General features: G+C 47.0%; 1 protein-coding gene across 1 annotated transcript in view; it reads left to right on the top strand.

Annotated features, from left to right (window-relative positions):
• Positions 1–884: 884 nt before the first annotated feature.
• fbxl2 (F-box and leucine-rich repeat protein 2) overlaps positions 885–17,252 on the top strand; it is a 149,359-nt gene continuing 132,991 nt past the window's right edge. The window contains 1 exon segment of the mRNA XM_084312819.1: positions 885–1,330. Within this exon segment, the coding sequence (XP_084168945.1) occupies positions 1,301–1,330 (30 nt within the window). The 5' untranslated portion in view covers positions 885–1,300.

The following is a 17,252-nucleotide window of genomic DNA, read 5'->3' as shown; positions in this document are numbered from 1 at the left end:
TGGGCATAGCAACCGAGGTTATTCCCAGTGTTTACAGCAGCGCTGTCGCAATTATTTCCCATGTTCACGGCAGACCGCGGGGTAGAGAGATTAGAGCAGAGCCAGAGCCAGTGTTTACAGCAGAGCTGTCCCAAGTAGCGTTATATGAAAATTATTGTAACAAACTTTTGTTCGAAACGTATCGTCTGTGTTGAAGAGTGTTGTGATCGACTGATGTCTGTTGTCGCATTCCTGACCTGACGCTGAGAGTAAACATGTAGCTGCAGCTAAACTAAACTCATGTGTTGTCAAGTTATTGTTATAAGGAACCCAGTCCAGACTGCATCCCCTTAACAATTGTTGGTATTGAGCCGTATTGTATTGTACCCATTCTGCAATGTGTTAAATAACTTTTGCATCCATTCATTATACACGGTTGTTCACCTGTTGTTCACCTGTGTGGACGGAGTTTTATTTTTTTTCAAACTTCGGTTATATTAAATCCAGCGCTCGTGTGGACAGGGCCTGAATGTTTTTTTTTTATTATTATTTTTTTTAGATATAAGCTATGAAAATGTCATTGCTAGAAAATCTATATATTTTTACTAAACATGCTTTTCTCCATGTATCATTTTTTTCTCTCTTTAACTTTGAAACTTTGTATTAGGTTTGACATGAGGACTTAGTAACTTACACTTTGAAGTATAAAAAAAAAACTCTGGACAGGTTTGACATGAGGGCTTACACTTTGAAGCATTTAGACTATTGCGGACCGGAAGTGCTATCTCTTATTTCTGCCGGCTTGCCTCGATTGCGAGACAACAAGTAACAAAAAAAAAAAAAAAAAAACACGGATGAAAGAATAATGTCATCCGTCTTAAACAGTCCTCGGTCAACACGGCGGACTGGCTGTCTTCCTGTGTTCGCGTCTGTTTGAGCCAAACTCTGTGGCTTTAGGGGCCACACTGACCCCCGGAGCGGAGAGAGGGAGAGGCGGAAGTGAAGTCACTTGACAGACCGTCCGTCCATGATGTTATTATTGTTATTCTTCTGGCAGCTCTGTCTGCGATGAGACGGACTGAGAGTAGAGCCGTCGGGCTCCGAGACAACGGTTTCTCCAGGACCGGGATCAGGACCGGGACCGGCACCGGCACTGCTGTTGTTGTTGACCCGGAGACAGGAGGACCCTACTCCGACCGACATAGGCGACAAAAACAACACGGCAGTCGTGAAGCGGAGCTCTCGCCCTAGACTTGTGTGTGTGTGTGTGCGCGTGTGTGTGCATGTGTGTGTGCTGCGCGCTGTATAACGACGTGCAGACATGAACGGCATCACCAAAGGCAGGTTTGAGGTATGATACAGAGAATACTACAAGTAATGCTTCTGTTCAGTGAGCAGTGTGTGTCAGTGTGTGTGTACAGTGTGTGTGCGTGTGTGTGCGCGTGTGTGTGTGTGTGTTGGACCGTGCACGGGTCTAATTTTACATGCAGGAGGAGGGATACGCGGCTTGTGTTGGTCAAGGGTAATCCTGTTGTAGCCCCGCAGCAGCAGCAGCTGACAGCACGGAGCTCAGGGCTGCAGGAGTGTGTGCTGCTGCTGTGGGGCTGAAAGGATAGCCTAGGGCTCTATGTGTTTGGGGGGGGGGGGGGGGGGGGTGATATTGCCTGGAGGTTGGGCTTGGGGGGTATATTCAGATTCAGATTCAGCTTTATTGTTGCATCTTGTCACATTTACATACAAAAAGAGCAACATTCTGAGGTCTTGCGGCCCTCGACCCACAGCATGTCAATAAAATACACAGCAGAATACACACCAAAGAGAACACAATACAAACCAGCATAATAATGATTTAAAAAAAGTGACAGTGCTGAGAGTGGTGATGTAAAAAGTGCAAAAGTAGAATAAAATGTACATACAGTACTAAAAAAAAACTTTAAATACTACATGCATAAAAACACAGGGTACAATCATAATTGTTTAGGTATTGTTCATGAGTCTGATGGCTTGGTGGTAGAATGAGAGAGAGAGAGGGCAACGTTCGATATCGCCAAAGCAGGGGTTTCGCAGATAACGATATCACAGTTTTTAAGGTTTGGGGTTTCGTTTGTATTTAGAGCAGTCACTGTCATGTGCAATAATATAGATCATCATCTGGGGTCTCTGGGTTAAAGAGATTTCCTCCTGCATACTGTAGCGGCGTACTAAGTGTTTTTGTGTCCCCCTTTCTCCCGTAATCTTTCATTCTTTTGGTGTGACACCGTAGCCTAGATTTAGATCAATATTATAATCCCTTGTCCCATCAAGGAAGCAGTTTGCCAGGGCAGTACAGAACACACAGTGGCCACCGTCCATCGCTGTGCACAACGCTGAATATTGATTGGTTGATTGATTGATTGAACATTTCAATCAATGTTTAGGCGTCTTTCCTAGCCATGCTCAAGTTGCCGAGGACGCCGTAAAAATCGTCTTTGATATCAATATTTCAAAAATCTGTGATCGGAATCATATTTCCCCTCTGCAGCCTTGAGACACACTGCTGATCTCCTCTCAACCCTCTAGCGGTTCAAGAGCATCTGGTGGCCGATCGGCAGATCGAAACCGGATGTCAACCTTTGAACCGGCAGGACTCACTCCATATGTGGTCCGGGCACTCGCTAATGTTAGAGAGACTCCGTCTTCACACAGTGAACATCGATCGGTGGAAATAACTCGAAAAAACAACATGATTTGGACGTATATACTATTATACAACCTGGAAATAGATCTGGCATTTTAACATCCCATAATTGAAAACTGTCTACTCCACGCTGATCGCCCAACGGCCCGAGGAGACTGGGGTGAGTTTTAGCGTGTAGTATTACCGTGTTCGATATAAACTGCTATGATGAACATATGACCCACATTAGATGAATGGTATAACGTTGCCCACGGAATTATAAACGCCCCCTCGCCCATCCGGTCAACATCAGATGACGTGTAGTAACTTCCAGAACCACATCCAGTTGAAATTTATTATCTGGCACAGATCGCTATCAAACTGTATTTCATCATCAATATAATGCATTTGGGGCTATAAATCACGTTCTGGAGAAAGCTGCAGAAAGAGATGAAAACATACTTATACTTTAGACCATATTTTAGTATGAATATGTGAATGAAAAAGTTAAACGTTGCTACACCATGAACAATACATATAGGACATTGAATGGGCCCTAATAATGGCAATCTAGCAATAGAATTTAAAAAGTTATAGCCCTGCAAAGAAGGGGAACTTCTCCATGTTAAATAGAGCTGGCAAGGGATGGTATATCATGAATTTAACCTTGGGCAGTTAAAGTGTTAAGGGGACGCAGACCAGAGAAAGACTTTCGTCTTGTTTACATCAGGGTCCCCCATTTTCAATTCATAATGATAACTATAACATAATGATTTGATGATTTGATTTTTATTTAGTACATACAATTTATACAATAGTATAAAAACAAGGGGTACAAGGATAACATGTGAAAGTCTGTCGACTTGTTTCCAACATGGTCCCAAGAAAAATACAATAAATCACAAAGAAAGAGTTAAGAAGATAAAATAGATACAACAAGTAGATAAAATAGACAACACAATTTTCTGAAAGCGCCTCATTTCAGCATGTCATGTTCATGTTCTTCAAGAGTGGTGGCCAAGCACCCTCTGCAACCTATTGTTGCAGATGTCTCTTCACACCCCTCTTGAAGACAGCAATAGTGGGGGAGTTTTGGATGGCCCTGGGCAGAGAGTTCCACAGCCGGCTGGCTGTAGACAGAAAGCCATTATGTGAATAGGAACCCTTTATAGGCTCATAAACTGAGAGCTGCCCAGACCGTAACTGTCGTCCGTGGACCTGGCCACGCAGGACAATACGAGAGCATAAATATCTGGGGGCAGATCCATTTAACATTTTATACATATGTCCCAGTTTCAGAAAGGAGACCCTCTGCTCCACAGGGAGCCATCCCACCTCATTGAAGTGACATGGCTCAATATGGGTTCGAGGTGGCAGATTTAGGACCAATCGTATGGTCTTATTTTGGCTGGTTTGTAGCCTGTGTTTACTTTTCACTGTAACACCACTATACCAGTACGTACATGCATAGTCATATTGGCTGAGGATCATGCAGTTGGCAAGCAGTTTCATAGTTTCCAGTGATAAGAACCTCTTTTTTCTGTGCAAAAATTTCACCCTTGTGTTAACTTTTTTGATCACCTTCAGGGCCATTGTTTTCCCTGAGAGTGTTTGGTCGAGGTCTGCACCTAGGTATTTAACACAGTCTCTAGACTCGACACTGAAGCCATTACAGCTTATCTCAATTCGGGAACATTCCTTTAATTTATGTTTTGAGCTGAATAGAATTGACTCAGTTTTTCCAAGGTGAATCGATAATCTGTTGTCAACTAACCATTTGTGAAGGCTTTCCAGCTCCCTACTGAGACCGGCTTGTATTTCTGCCGTGTCGTCTCCAGACACCAGAAGTGCTGAGTCGTCAGCATACAGTAGGAGTCTGCAGGATACGGCAGACACCATGTCATTAACATATAGTGAAAATAGCAATGGAGCAAGGATGCTGCCTTGCGGCACCCCACATGTTATTTCATTATACGACACCATTTATGTTCACAACCTGGGTCATCCCAGTCAAGTACGACCTAAACCATCTCACCGACCCATCGTCCATCCCACAGGCTTTGAGCTTCTCAAGCAGGATCTGATGGTCAACAGTATCAAACGCTTTCTGCAGGTCAATCAGAACCATGCCAGTTCGTTTGCCACAGTCCATCTGGGTTCAAATATGGTCAGTGAGATCAATCAGGCAAGCATCCGTAGAATACCCAGGGTGAAAGCCAGACTGGAATTGATAAAGGAGATCTGTTTGTTTAAGAAAATCTGATATTTGATTAAATATGACCTTCTCAAGAACTTTGGAGATGACACTGAGAATAGAAACTGGACGATAGTTTCCCTCGTTTGTCCCGTCTCCTTTTTTGTGTAGTGGAACCACTCTGGCACATTTTAAGTCATCGGGTACTGTTGTGAAGGGCCAGATTAAACCGAATATATATATTTATTTATATATATATATTTAATTGTATTTGTATATTCTCTAATATTCCCTGATATCCCTTGTATATTCCTTGTACAATATGCATTGAATATCCATTCTAGCCTACTGAACATCCCATAATAGTCTCCATTCTACTATTGGTCGAGACCTTGGTGCCAGGCTGCCATACCCCTCAGACCCAGTTCAAACGTACCGCTCAACATGTACGAACAAGTCCTAGTTCCGCGTAGGAATCTGGCTACCGCACCACTAATGGGACTATTTGTTCATAGTGCGTATATATACTGCGCTACTAAAGTAGGACTTTCTTTTCAGTCCAGTTTCTTACCCTCCAATAGAGTCACAGACGTAAAGCCTCCCCGCGACGCCACGTGTGGGAGTAAGGCCAAGTTCGCCTACCATCGGTATTGAGACATCGTGTATATTAATATTTGAATAGTCATATTTGGCACTATATCGTCGAGTTGGACGTAGTCTATTAAGCTAATAATAGTCTGTTAATATATAGTGCTTCGTGCGGTGAGAATACTACCGTAGTCAGTACCCCATCGTTTCGGGCAGAGAACTGGCTGCTTATCCAGGGTGGTTGACCCCACGTGAAGCTGCACCCGAGGAGCCCCAGAGCCGACGAGCGAGTGGACCTGTATACCGGATTATTCTACCGACGACAGCCCGCCTTCCCAGGCACGGATTATGCTTTGTGTACGTTGATTATTCCATGGATAAAGACCCCCGACACTGCCGTGTGTTGGAAACCCCCCCCCCTGGAGAGGACGCAAGGTGAGGAGACGCTCTGCAAGACGAGGTCACTTCACGTCTCTCCTCCGTGGACCGGAGGACGCCGGCCCACAAAGAGTCCATCTGCTTTCATCTGTGGTCCAAGGATCGCCGGCGCATTGAACGGCACTACAGTGGGTTCACCTGGGATACCCTTGGCCGGATGAGGCAGCCGGATTCTACCCCCCCCCCCCTTCCTACTCCTGTCGGCTTACAAGCGACCGGATTAACCCCCCCTAGTGTATCCAGCCTATAATCATTAAAGTATCATTGCTGTTATTCCTTAAACTATTCCAGGTCGTATATGTACCACCTGCGCCTTCAGAGATTGGACATTCTCTATTGATATACCGACGAATACTCTTGCCATAAAAGTGCATACTAATTCCCATTCATAAATGTGATTGATTTGATTAAGTGCTTGCTCTACACACCATCGCTGTGTAGAAATAAAGACCTATTTCTAATTCGTACATTTGTGTTGGATCCGTTTCATCTACGTGACAGTGTTCATCATAATATATTTATGCCGTGTACTGGGTGGCCGAATATTAAGTACAAAGGTAGTGGTAGTAAGTATCATATCTAGTAATACAGTCAGGGAATTGTACCCCTCAGTTACAATTGGTCCTTCGAGCCGGATGGTAATCAGTGTAATATTAATATAGTGTTATTAATATTGAAATGGCCTATGATGAACACTCCACGAAACGATCCTCCTAACCAAAGCCCGCAGCGCGAACGACGGCTCCCTCAGTACTTAGAGGCTTACGCTGTCAGTCAACAACCTAGTCTTCTACTAACAGTAAACGCGGTAAAACTAGAAAGTAAAAGTATGTCTAACCCCAACGCCCAGACTACCCCGACCATAGAGGCCCCTACGGGCTCTAATGTAACTGACCAAGTTCACGGTGGGGACCAGTGGGAACCAGACATGACTTCACACCCCGCCAGTACTGAAGAAGTAGTCCCCGATGAGTCCCGGGAGGAATACAACGCTACCGAGAGAGAACTCGGCACGGAAGAAGACGGGGAGAGCACCGTGGAGATAGAGCTCCAAGGCTCCGCAAGGAGTACCCCGAGGGAAGGCTCCCCTATACAACCGCCTTCTCCCAGCGAGGCAGAGAGGACCCTACAGCAGGCCTTCCTCATCAGCCTGAACGCCGCTGCTGAACGCGACCGACTGCAGATCCAGCAGCGGAGCGAAGAAGAGCATATACGTCTAGAAATAAGACGCATTCAGAGGGAAGAGAATGTGGCCCGAGACCGAGCAGACAGCCAGCGAGCAGCTGCTGGTGCTCTACGGGACGCAGAGCGCGACAGACAGCAAGCGCAACTAATAGAACAGCTGATCAGACGGACAACACCCTCTCCCTCCGCCAGAGGCTCCAGGAACTCGTCTAGACACACCTCCAGGGCGGCATCCCCTAGCCGAGTAAACAACCCTGAACTTGACCAACAGACGAGGTCTATACCCCCCACAGACCACCTCCCCCCACCGGTCCAAGCGAGACCTAGCAACCGGGAAGGAGCAGCATATCCTGTGGAGAGGCTAAACCAGAGACTACAAGCACTGGATGACCTAACTGAAGACGAAGAGGAAGAGGAGGAGAACCACGCCCGACGACAGCACAGTACTCTACCGGACCAGGAGGTCCGGTACAGCCCAGGCTATACTCCCGCGGAGCTGCGCTACAGACCCCCGACTCTATACCCGGGTGAGCACGACGCACGACCCGCACCGAGGAACAGCACCTGGACAAGCGGGCCATGGTACACTGCCGGTACCAGCCCATACCAAGGAGCGGGAGGAGACTCGCCTAGGAGGCCTCTCCCCCAACGCTCGCCGATGTATCCACAGTCAGCGTCATACATTGGCACGCCTATGGTACCCGACTTCACCCAAGAGAACCGGGCCCAGTATACAGAACTCCGCATGTGTCTGGAGACCATGTTGGTGGATGTATTGGATGAACGCCACAAATACGCCATCCTACTGAAGCACTTAAAGGTACCCTGCGCACATAATATAGCGCTCGCCTACGCAACTTCCACCACCCCATACACAGCAGCGCTGGTAGCATTGGACCAGAGGTATGGGCGCATATGGGATTACGTGATCCAGGAGATCCGACACATCGACCGCTTACCCCCAGCAATAGACAATCGAGCACTGGACGACCTGTCCATCAGAGTGCAGTCCCTGGTAGGGATGTTGGGAGCGCAGAGAGAGAAGGGGAGGCATGAACTTTACGCCAACTCAAATGTGGAAAGGATCTTGGAGAAGCTGCCGCCCGCTCGACAGGAGCGTTTTAGGCGACAGAGAGACCACCGAGACCCGAATGCCCCGAACCGAACCTCCTCGACCTAGCAGACTTCCTGGCGAGAGAAGTCAGCAGCCTACGGCTGGATACATTCGGACGGAGCACCCCTGGCTCCAGAGAAGGAACCAGACGACCAGATGGAAGAAGATCGGTGACTGTGATGCACCAATCGGAGTCAGTACCGAGCAGCAGGAGCCACAGTACCCCCTCCAGAACGGAGAAGTGGAAGATAGTGTGCCCCTACTGTGAGAAAGAACACTGGCTAGCGCAATGTGACTCCTTCCCCAAGCTGAACGCGGAGGAAGCAAGTCAATGGATAAAGTCCAACAAGCGCTGTTTTCGCTGTGCGCGCTCACACATGGCAGCCGAATGCCGCTTAAAGAAAAGGTGCACCAAGTGCGATGGAGCCCATCTGGACATACTTCACGACAGTAACAGACGGCGCCCTTCACCCGCACCATCCAGCACCAAAGCGAGCGTCATGTACATCGATCCCGCCAGCAGCAGTGGAGCCCGAGTACTCCTAAAAGTAGTGCGTGTGACACTAAGCTACCAGAATAAAGTCCTGGACACTTACGCCGTCCTCGATGACGGGTCCGAGAAGACCCTTCTGCTCGCCTCCGCTGCGGCCCAGCTAGGGCTGCGGGGAAGCGAAACCCAAATGACAATTCGGACAATAAGACGAGATTTGAAGACGATAAAGGGCGAGAATGTCTCATTCTCTATCGCAGCAAGCGGCCAGCCTGAGCGACGGTACCAGATTACAGACGCTTTCACCAGCCAAGAAATAGGACTGTCGCGGTACACATACCCCGTCGCCAAGCTGATGGAGAAATATGCACATCTGCGCAAGTTACCGATCCCGCTCATAGACAATGCTATGCCGACCCTGTTGATAGGCTCCGACCATGCAGACCTCATTGTCCCGATAGACCGGGTTCATACCGGACCCCGAGGCTGTCCTGCAGCAGTCGAGACCCGTTTGGGATGGACTCTCCAAGGCCCGCTCGCCAAATCTCTCAACCGAAGTACAGCCACTAGATGTCTCCACTCCCGAGTCACAGAGGGAGAAACCGCACTCCTGCAACACGTAGAGCGGTTATGGACCTTGGAACAAATGCCCTTTAAGAACGGAAAGAAAGACATTCGCTCTAAAGATGACATTTACGCCATTCACCTCCTCGAGACAGGGACCAAGAGAGTCCCGGTCAACGGCGTGTTGAGATACGCCACGCCACTCCTGCGGCGAGAAGGAATGCCTACTTTCCACGCCAAGACAGACGCCACAGAACGGTACCTGCTGAACACGGAGCGGCGCTTAGCCAAGAACCCCGCCCAAGAGAGTGTATACCGCGCTGAGATTGAGAAGCTCATCACAGCGGGACACGTCACAAAGATGGACATTAAAGAGGCTGACCAGACCACTGAATCGTGGTACGTGCCTCACAACAAGGTCCATCACAACGGTAAAGACCGCATAGTATTTAACTGCAGCTACCAGATCGGATCCCAAAATCTGAATAAAGAGTTACTGCCCGGTCCCACACTCGGCCCCTCCCTACTCGGCGTTCTACTCCGCTTCCGCCAGGAAAGGGTGGCCATCAGCGGGGACATTAAAGGAATGTTCCTGCAGGTGAGATTAGTAGAGGAGGACAAGCCCCTGTTACGGTTCCTATGGAGAGAGAAGCCAGGAGATGAGCACCCAGCCATCTACCAATGGGAAGTCCTCCCCTTCGGAACGACGTGCAGCCCCTGCTGTGCTACATTTGCACTACAGAAACATGTAGCAGAGGACCCAGCAGCGGACGAAGAGGTCCGACACAGCGTAAAGAACAGCTTCTACGTAGACAACTGTCTACAAAGCCTTTCAACCCAGGAAGAAGCCGAGGCTCTCCTGATTAAACTCCGCGCCTCATTGATCAAAGGCGGCTTTGATCTCAGGCAGTGGGCCAGCAGCGATCCGCAAGTACTGCGCAGCCTCTCCTCCGAGGACAAGGCAGCCAGCAGCGAGACCTGGATGGCTACAATCCCGGGAGAAGCCCAGGAGATGACCCTGGGATTGGTGTGGCGATTCAAAACAGATTCGCTTCACTACAGACACAAGCCCCTGACTACGGAGCAGGGAAGGCCGGCGGCGGCGCCGACCACCAGACGGAGTGTGTACACAACACTCGCCCGACAATATGACCCGCTAGGATGTATTCTACCGTACACCACCAGGGCAAAAATGATTGTACGAGCATTGTGGGACAAGGACCAGGGCTGGGACGACCCCATTCCCGCACACCTTGCATCCACCTGGAGAGAGTGGGAGATGGAGCTCCACTCACTCCCAGGCGTTAATATGCGCCGAAGCTACTTCCCACCCACGGTGAGGCCAGAGACATGTAAAATGGACTTACACGTCTTCAGTGACGCCTCAGAGGTCGCATACGGATCAGTAGCCTACTTGCGGGCCCAAGAAAGGGGGGGAGAGATCTACACAGCATTTGTCCTCGCCCGCTCGAGAATAGCCCCACGCAAGCAACAATCTATCCCACGTCTAGAGCTCTGCGCAGCCATAGCCGGAGCGCACCTAGCCACGCTCATCCAACGTGAGCTCACCATACCGGTGTCTAGAACAATCCTGTGGTCAGATTCCACGACAGTACTCGCCTGGATCAAATCGGACTCATGCAAGTACAAAGTCTTCGTGGGAGTCAGAGTCACCGAGATTCAAGACTTAACCGAAGAGTTAACCGGAGAAACAGAGTGGCGCTACGTTGATACAAAACAGAACCCAGCTGACGTCATCACCCGGGGGATGCCCCTGGATGACCTCACCCGTCACAATGTCTACAGTGACGGCCCCGCATTCCTAAGACTCCCGGAAGGACAGTGGCCCATGCCTATCCCGAGGGAAGCAAGTCCAGAGGAGGTGGAAAATAAGAAGTCTGTGTTCTGTGGATTGAGCACTGTTATCTCCGCAGACCCCAACACACTCCTGATGGGGCGGCTAGATCCTGCATTACCCCAGACAATGTACCGGCCTGAAGAAGCGAACGGCCGACGAATGTGGAGGTACAGCCAAGTATTAGCCGACAAGTTTTGGAGCAGTTTCCTACTGCACTACCTACCGTCTCTACAGACCCGCCAGAAGTGGGTAAAGGAGAGAGACAATTTGACAGAAGGAACAGTCGTCATGATTATTGATCAATCACTGCCCAGAGCTATGTGGCCGGCCGGCCGCGTAAGCAAAGTGATCACCGGTGCCGACGGCAAGGTCCGAGCAGCTGAAGTGCTCGTCCAGGGTCGCACTTACACCCGTCCCGTGGCGAGGCTCATAGAACTGCCCCGACTCCCAGACACAATCGATGATGACCATGACCCTATAACCCTATGACTTTGTGAAGTTGACTGACCCCTACAGCAAACCCTTATGTGTAAATAGACAACGCGATTAATCTGTCTCTGTTTAACTGATTAGGTCTGGGACCAATCAGGGGGTGGCTGTTGTGAAGGGCCAGATTAAACCGAATATATATATTTATTTATATATATATATTTAATTGTATTTGTATATTCTCTAATATTCCCTGATATCCCTTGTATATTCCTTGTACAATATGCATTGAATATCCATTCTAGCCTACTGAACATCCCATAATAGTCTCCATTCTACTATTGGTCGAGACCTTGGTGCCAGGCTGCCATACCCCTCAGACCCAGTTCAAACGTACCGCTCAACATGTACGAACAAGTCCTAGTTCCGCGTAGGAATCTGGCTACCGCACCACTAATGGGACTATTTGTTCATAGTGCGTATATATACTGCGCTACTAAAGTAGGACTTTCTTTTCAGTCCAGTTTCTTACCCTCCAATAGAGTCACAGACGTAAAGCCTCCCCGCGACGCCACGTGTGGGAGTAAGGCCAAGTTCGCCTACCATCGGTATTGAGACATCGTGTATATTAATATTTGAATAGTCATATTTGGCACTATATCGTCGAGTTGGACGTAGTCTATTAAGCTAATAATAGTCTGTTAATATATAGTGCTTCGTGCGGTGAGAATACTACCGTAGTCAGTACCCCATCGTTTCGGGCAGAGAACTGGCTGCTTATCCAGGGTGGTTGACCCCACGTGAAGCTGCACCCGAGGAGCCCCAGAGCCGACGAGCGAGTGGACCTGTATACCGGATTATTCTACCGACGACAGCCCGCCTTCCCAGGCACGGATTATGCTTTGTGTACGTTGATTATTCCATGGATAAAGACCCCCGACACTGCCGTGTGTTGGAAACCCCCCCCCTGGAGAGGACGCAAGGTGAGGAGACGCTCTGCAAGACGAGGTCGCTTCACGTCTCTCCTCCGTGGACCGGAGGACGCCGGCCCACAAAGAGTCCATCTGCTTTCATCTGTGGTCCAAGGATCGCCGGCGCATTGAACGGCACTACAGTGGGTTCACCTGGGATACCCTTGGCCGGATGAGGCAGCCGGATTCTACCCCCCCCCCCCCCTTCCTACTCCTGTCGGCTTACAAGCGACCGGATTAACCCCCCCTAGTGTATCCAGCCTATAATCATTAAAGTATCATTGCTGTTATTCCTTAAACTATTCCAGGTCGTATATGTACCACCTGCGCCTTCAGAGATTGGACATTCTCTATTGATATACCGACGAATACTCTTGCCATAAAAGTGCATACTAATTCCCATTCATAAATGTGATTGATTTGATTAAGTGCTTGCTCTACACACCATCGCTGTGTAGAAATAAAGACCTATTTCTAATTCGTACATTTGTGTTGGATCCGTTTCATCTACGTGACAGTGTTCATCATAATATATTTATGCCGTGTACTGGGTGGCCGAATATTAAGTACAAAGGTAGTGGTAGTAAGTATCATATCTAGTAATACAGTCAGGGAATTGTACCCCTCAGTTACAGGTACGATACCCTGTTTCAGTGATAGGTTGATGATATGTGTTAGAGGTTCACTAATCTGGTTTGCTCCGTCTTTGATAAACCTCACTGGTAAGCCATCTATTCCAGTAGCTTTATCCTTGCCTAGGGTATTGATCGTTTTTTCTACCAGGGCCATGTCCACTGGTTGTAATTTGAAGGAATCCTGTGCAACCTTATCTGAATAATAATTAAATACATGACTACTACCAAACTGTCCAGTGGGTTCGGGTAACTTCTTCACAAGTGTTGATGCCACTGTAGTGAAAAAATCATTGAATTTTTGGGCCACCCTTGCACTGTCAAAGCAAATTTCATTATCAATATCCAACCCAATCTTTGAAGAAGCTGAACAATTGTTTCTAATGGGAGCCCCCAGATTTTTTAGAGTTTGCCAAAGTTCTTTGGGGGAGTTTTTCACTTCTTGGAATTTTGTTTTGTAGTATTCTATTTTGGCCTTTTTTACCAGGCTGGTTACTCTATTTCGCATGTGTCGATACTCATCGAATAGAGCGCTATCGCCGCATTTTCTAAATGTTGCCAGAGTTTTGTCTCTTAACCGAATTTGTTCTAAGATGTCTGAATCCATCCAGGGTTTGGAACGTTGTTTAACTCTGACAAGCCTGATGGGGCATACTTTGTCTAAAACCGATAGAAATATTTCTTAAAAAATTATCCAAGCTTCCTGAGCTTTGTCGCACTCTGTAACCTGACTCCAGTCTTCAGACTGCAATAGTTGTTGGACATTTTCCAGGTTGTACTTTTTCATTGACCTGATCCTAACCGTGCTGTGTTTGCCTATCTGGCTGTGACAGATCTTTCTTGTGCAGTATGTGACAAAATGGTCACTGATTCCTAAAGGTAGCACCCCAGATTGACATATTTTTTCTTTGTCAGATGACAAGATCAGGTCAATGATAGATCTGCTAGTCTTAATAATTCTGGTAAAATCATCAATCAATTGTGTAAAATCAAAAACTGAGCAAAAATTCATAAAATCTGCACGTAGACCATTGTTTAAATGACTAGTTGGATGGACATTACAGTTAAAATCACCAGTGACAATAACCTCTTGATCTAGAAAACGGTCTGCATTTGCACAGGACTTCTCGAGAAGATGAAAAAAATTAGAACATTTCGGGGGTCGATAGCAACAACCGACCAGAATAGGTTGTGATTTTGGTAGCAGTATATCGATCCATAATGATAACTATAACATATAATAACATAAACAAACATAACATAAATATAACATTTACAGTTCTTCTGCAACGTTCGCTGATACGCATTCAGCCGCGGGACCTGTGATCCAGGAAGTGCAGCTTTCTTTCTGGGCATGGCCCTCAAATCATGCGTACGTGTGGCATAACTACACTCGCTGTGTAGACTTTCTTTTGTTGGCATGCTGCTAGACCTCAAACCAGCTCCTGTTAAACTGGTTCAAGCGTTATCCCATGCTGCCCTAAGCAGGGGGGGGGGGGGGGGGGGGGGGGTGCGCTCATGTGTGTGCGCTCATGTGTGTGCGTGTTTGTTTACCTCGGATACAGTCTTTAGCACATTCTTGAGATGCTTCGTCAGTTTTGACTTGATGGCGCTTGACTTTCTCGTCAGGTGGTCAAGCGCTGGGATTTTGTCAACTGTGCGTGTGTGTGTGTGCTAGCCAGTGAGCGAACAGAAGGAGGAGGTAGTGTATGTTGCCGTCTCATTGGATTTCCCCACAGAGCTCTGTAAGCCTCTTAGAGACACGATGAAAACCAACGGAAACAACACACAGCCTGTGTGTGTGTCTGTGTGTCTCTCTGTGTGTGTGTGTGTGTGTGTGAGACCAGGGCCCTCATTCATCAACGTCTTCTACGCACAGATCTGTGCTTACCCTGTGCGTACGATCATTTCTAAGCAAAGAGTGGGATTCATCAATTTCGATTTGAACTTGACTCCGTGCTTACATCTACGCACAGGTCGGACCTGGCGTACCTGACGCCCAGTGGTAGAATATATTATTACAACAAGGAAATGAGCTTCTGTGCATAATAACACTGGCATGTTCCGTACGAACCGTAGTTCATTATAGTTCATTGTAAAATAGCAACAGTAGTGTAATTATGGTCAAAACCCTATAAATAGCATTTGGAATAATAGATCTTTCTCTCAGAATGAATGCAGCATGGTTTATATAGCGTTATCGGAATATACGGGGTGTAGGCTACTGACTGACTGCGCTCCGCGTAGCTTGATTGATTGATTGATTGAAAAGTTTATTAACAGATTGCAGAATGGGTACAGTACAGTACAGCTCAGTACATACAATTGTTAATTGGGGATGCAGACCAACTTTCGTCTTGTTTACATCAGGGTCCCCCATTTTCAATTCATCATAAATCATAAAGCTCAACCCGTTATTATTTTGCGCACAGACCGCAGAAACACGGGAACGTTTTGATTATATTTAAAAGGCTTTACGTTAAACGAAACAAGTGGAATTTCGAAGCTGTAAGCAGAATACAAGTCATATGAATATAGTGTTCTTCCCCCTTTTTACTGTATAAGAAAGAATAGAAAACGCATTGCAATGACACTATAGTGGACAGACTATGTATATGATGGGATTCAAGTTCGCGTTTTTGTTGATCATAGGCATGCTGTCAGAGTATGATATCTTCAAACATTCTAAAACATTTGTCATCACAGATCATGTCCTAATAGAACATAGGCTATGGCATGGATCGTGATATTGTGTGGACTGTAATTATTACTGTACCGGTACCACCCATTGTGACAACAGCCTTGTGAGTCCCGCACACAAACATGATGGAATTCAAGTTCATGTATTGAAAGACAGGCTACATCATACATGCAGTGAGATTCATTGTTCTTGTATATGCTCTCGACTCTATTATTGTTTATATAGGCTACCCAATACTGACATCAAAATAGATTGTAGTATGCCTCTAGAAATCATATGCAGCAGGTAGAAAATTGACGGGAGATCCATCGCGATTTGGAATAAAATTGAGGAGAACTTTAATCCCTGCATAATCAAACAACACGGGAAAAGGCAGTCATATTCCAGAGCGGTCTTTATTAGCCGACAACAAAATAGATGCCTCTAAAAATCATATAGCCAATCGAACACAACTAATAAAGGCATTCATATTACAGCACGGTTATAATGACACACAACCAACGCCAAACAGTGGTCAACGAACGGTCTTTATTAGTATTTTGAGCTGTCCAGGCAGAATTGCAGCAATGGTCTTAGGGAGCCGTTGATATCTGACATCACCGTTTACAAATCCGCCTTTTATTTATCCCATAATACGCGATAGTGTCTTCTTGGTTCGACAGCAGTGAATTCTCCGTGGAGTTTCTCAGGGTTCCGCTCGGGTCGGTCCATTATTTCACATCCCATGGGGGGTGTTTCCTCACTTTCATGACCATATATGGATAATCATGCACGAGCATTGACGGTAGAACAAAGTGGTATTCATCATGACAGGTGTGAGTAGAGCCTGCGTACGCACGTGTGATGAATGCCGACTTCCCTGTGCGTACGCTAGTTCTACATTCCGTGCTTACGTGTGGAAGTAGGTCAAGTTCTACGTCCACGTTGATGAATGAGGGCCCAGGCCTATAACCTCACACCTGAAACGACACTCCCATCAGTTGTTCCATTCTAGACCTACTACACATAGACCAGATTCTAGACCTACTACACATAGACCAGATTCTAGACCTACTACACATAGACCAGATTCTAGACCTACTACACATAGACCAGATTCTAGACCTACTACACATAGACTGGGTTCATTCTAGACCTACTACACATAGACCAGATTCTAGACCTACTACACATAGACCAGATTCTAGACCTACTACACATAGACTGGGTTCATTCTAGACCTACTACACATAGACCAGATTCTAGACCTACTACACATAGACCAGATTCACTCTAGACCTACTACACAGAGACCAGATTCTAGACCTACTACACATAGACCAGATTCATTCTAGACCTACTACACAGAGACCAGATTCTAGACCTACTACACATAGACCTGGTTCATTCTAGACCTACTACACATAGACCTGGTTCATTCTAGACCTACTACACATAGACCTGGTTCATTCTA

This window comes from Notolepis coatsorum (genome assembly GCF_963971535.1).
Source record: "Notolepis coatsorum genome assembly, chromosome: 4".
NCBI lineage: Eukaryota > Metazoa > Chordata > Actinopteri > Aulopiformes > Paralepididae > Notolepis > Notolepis coatsorum.
This window is presented reverse-complemented; position numbering and strand designations above follow the sequence as displayed.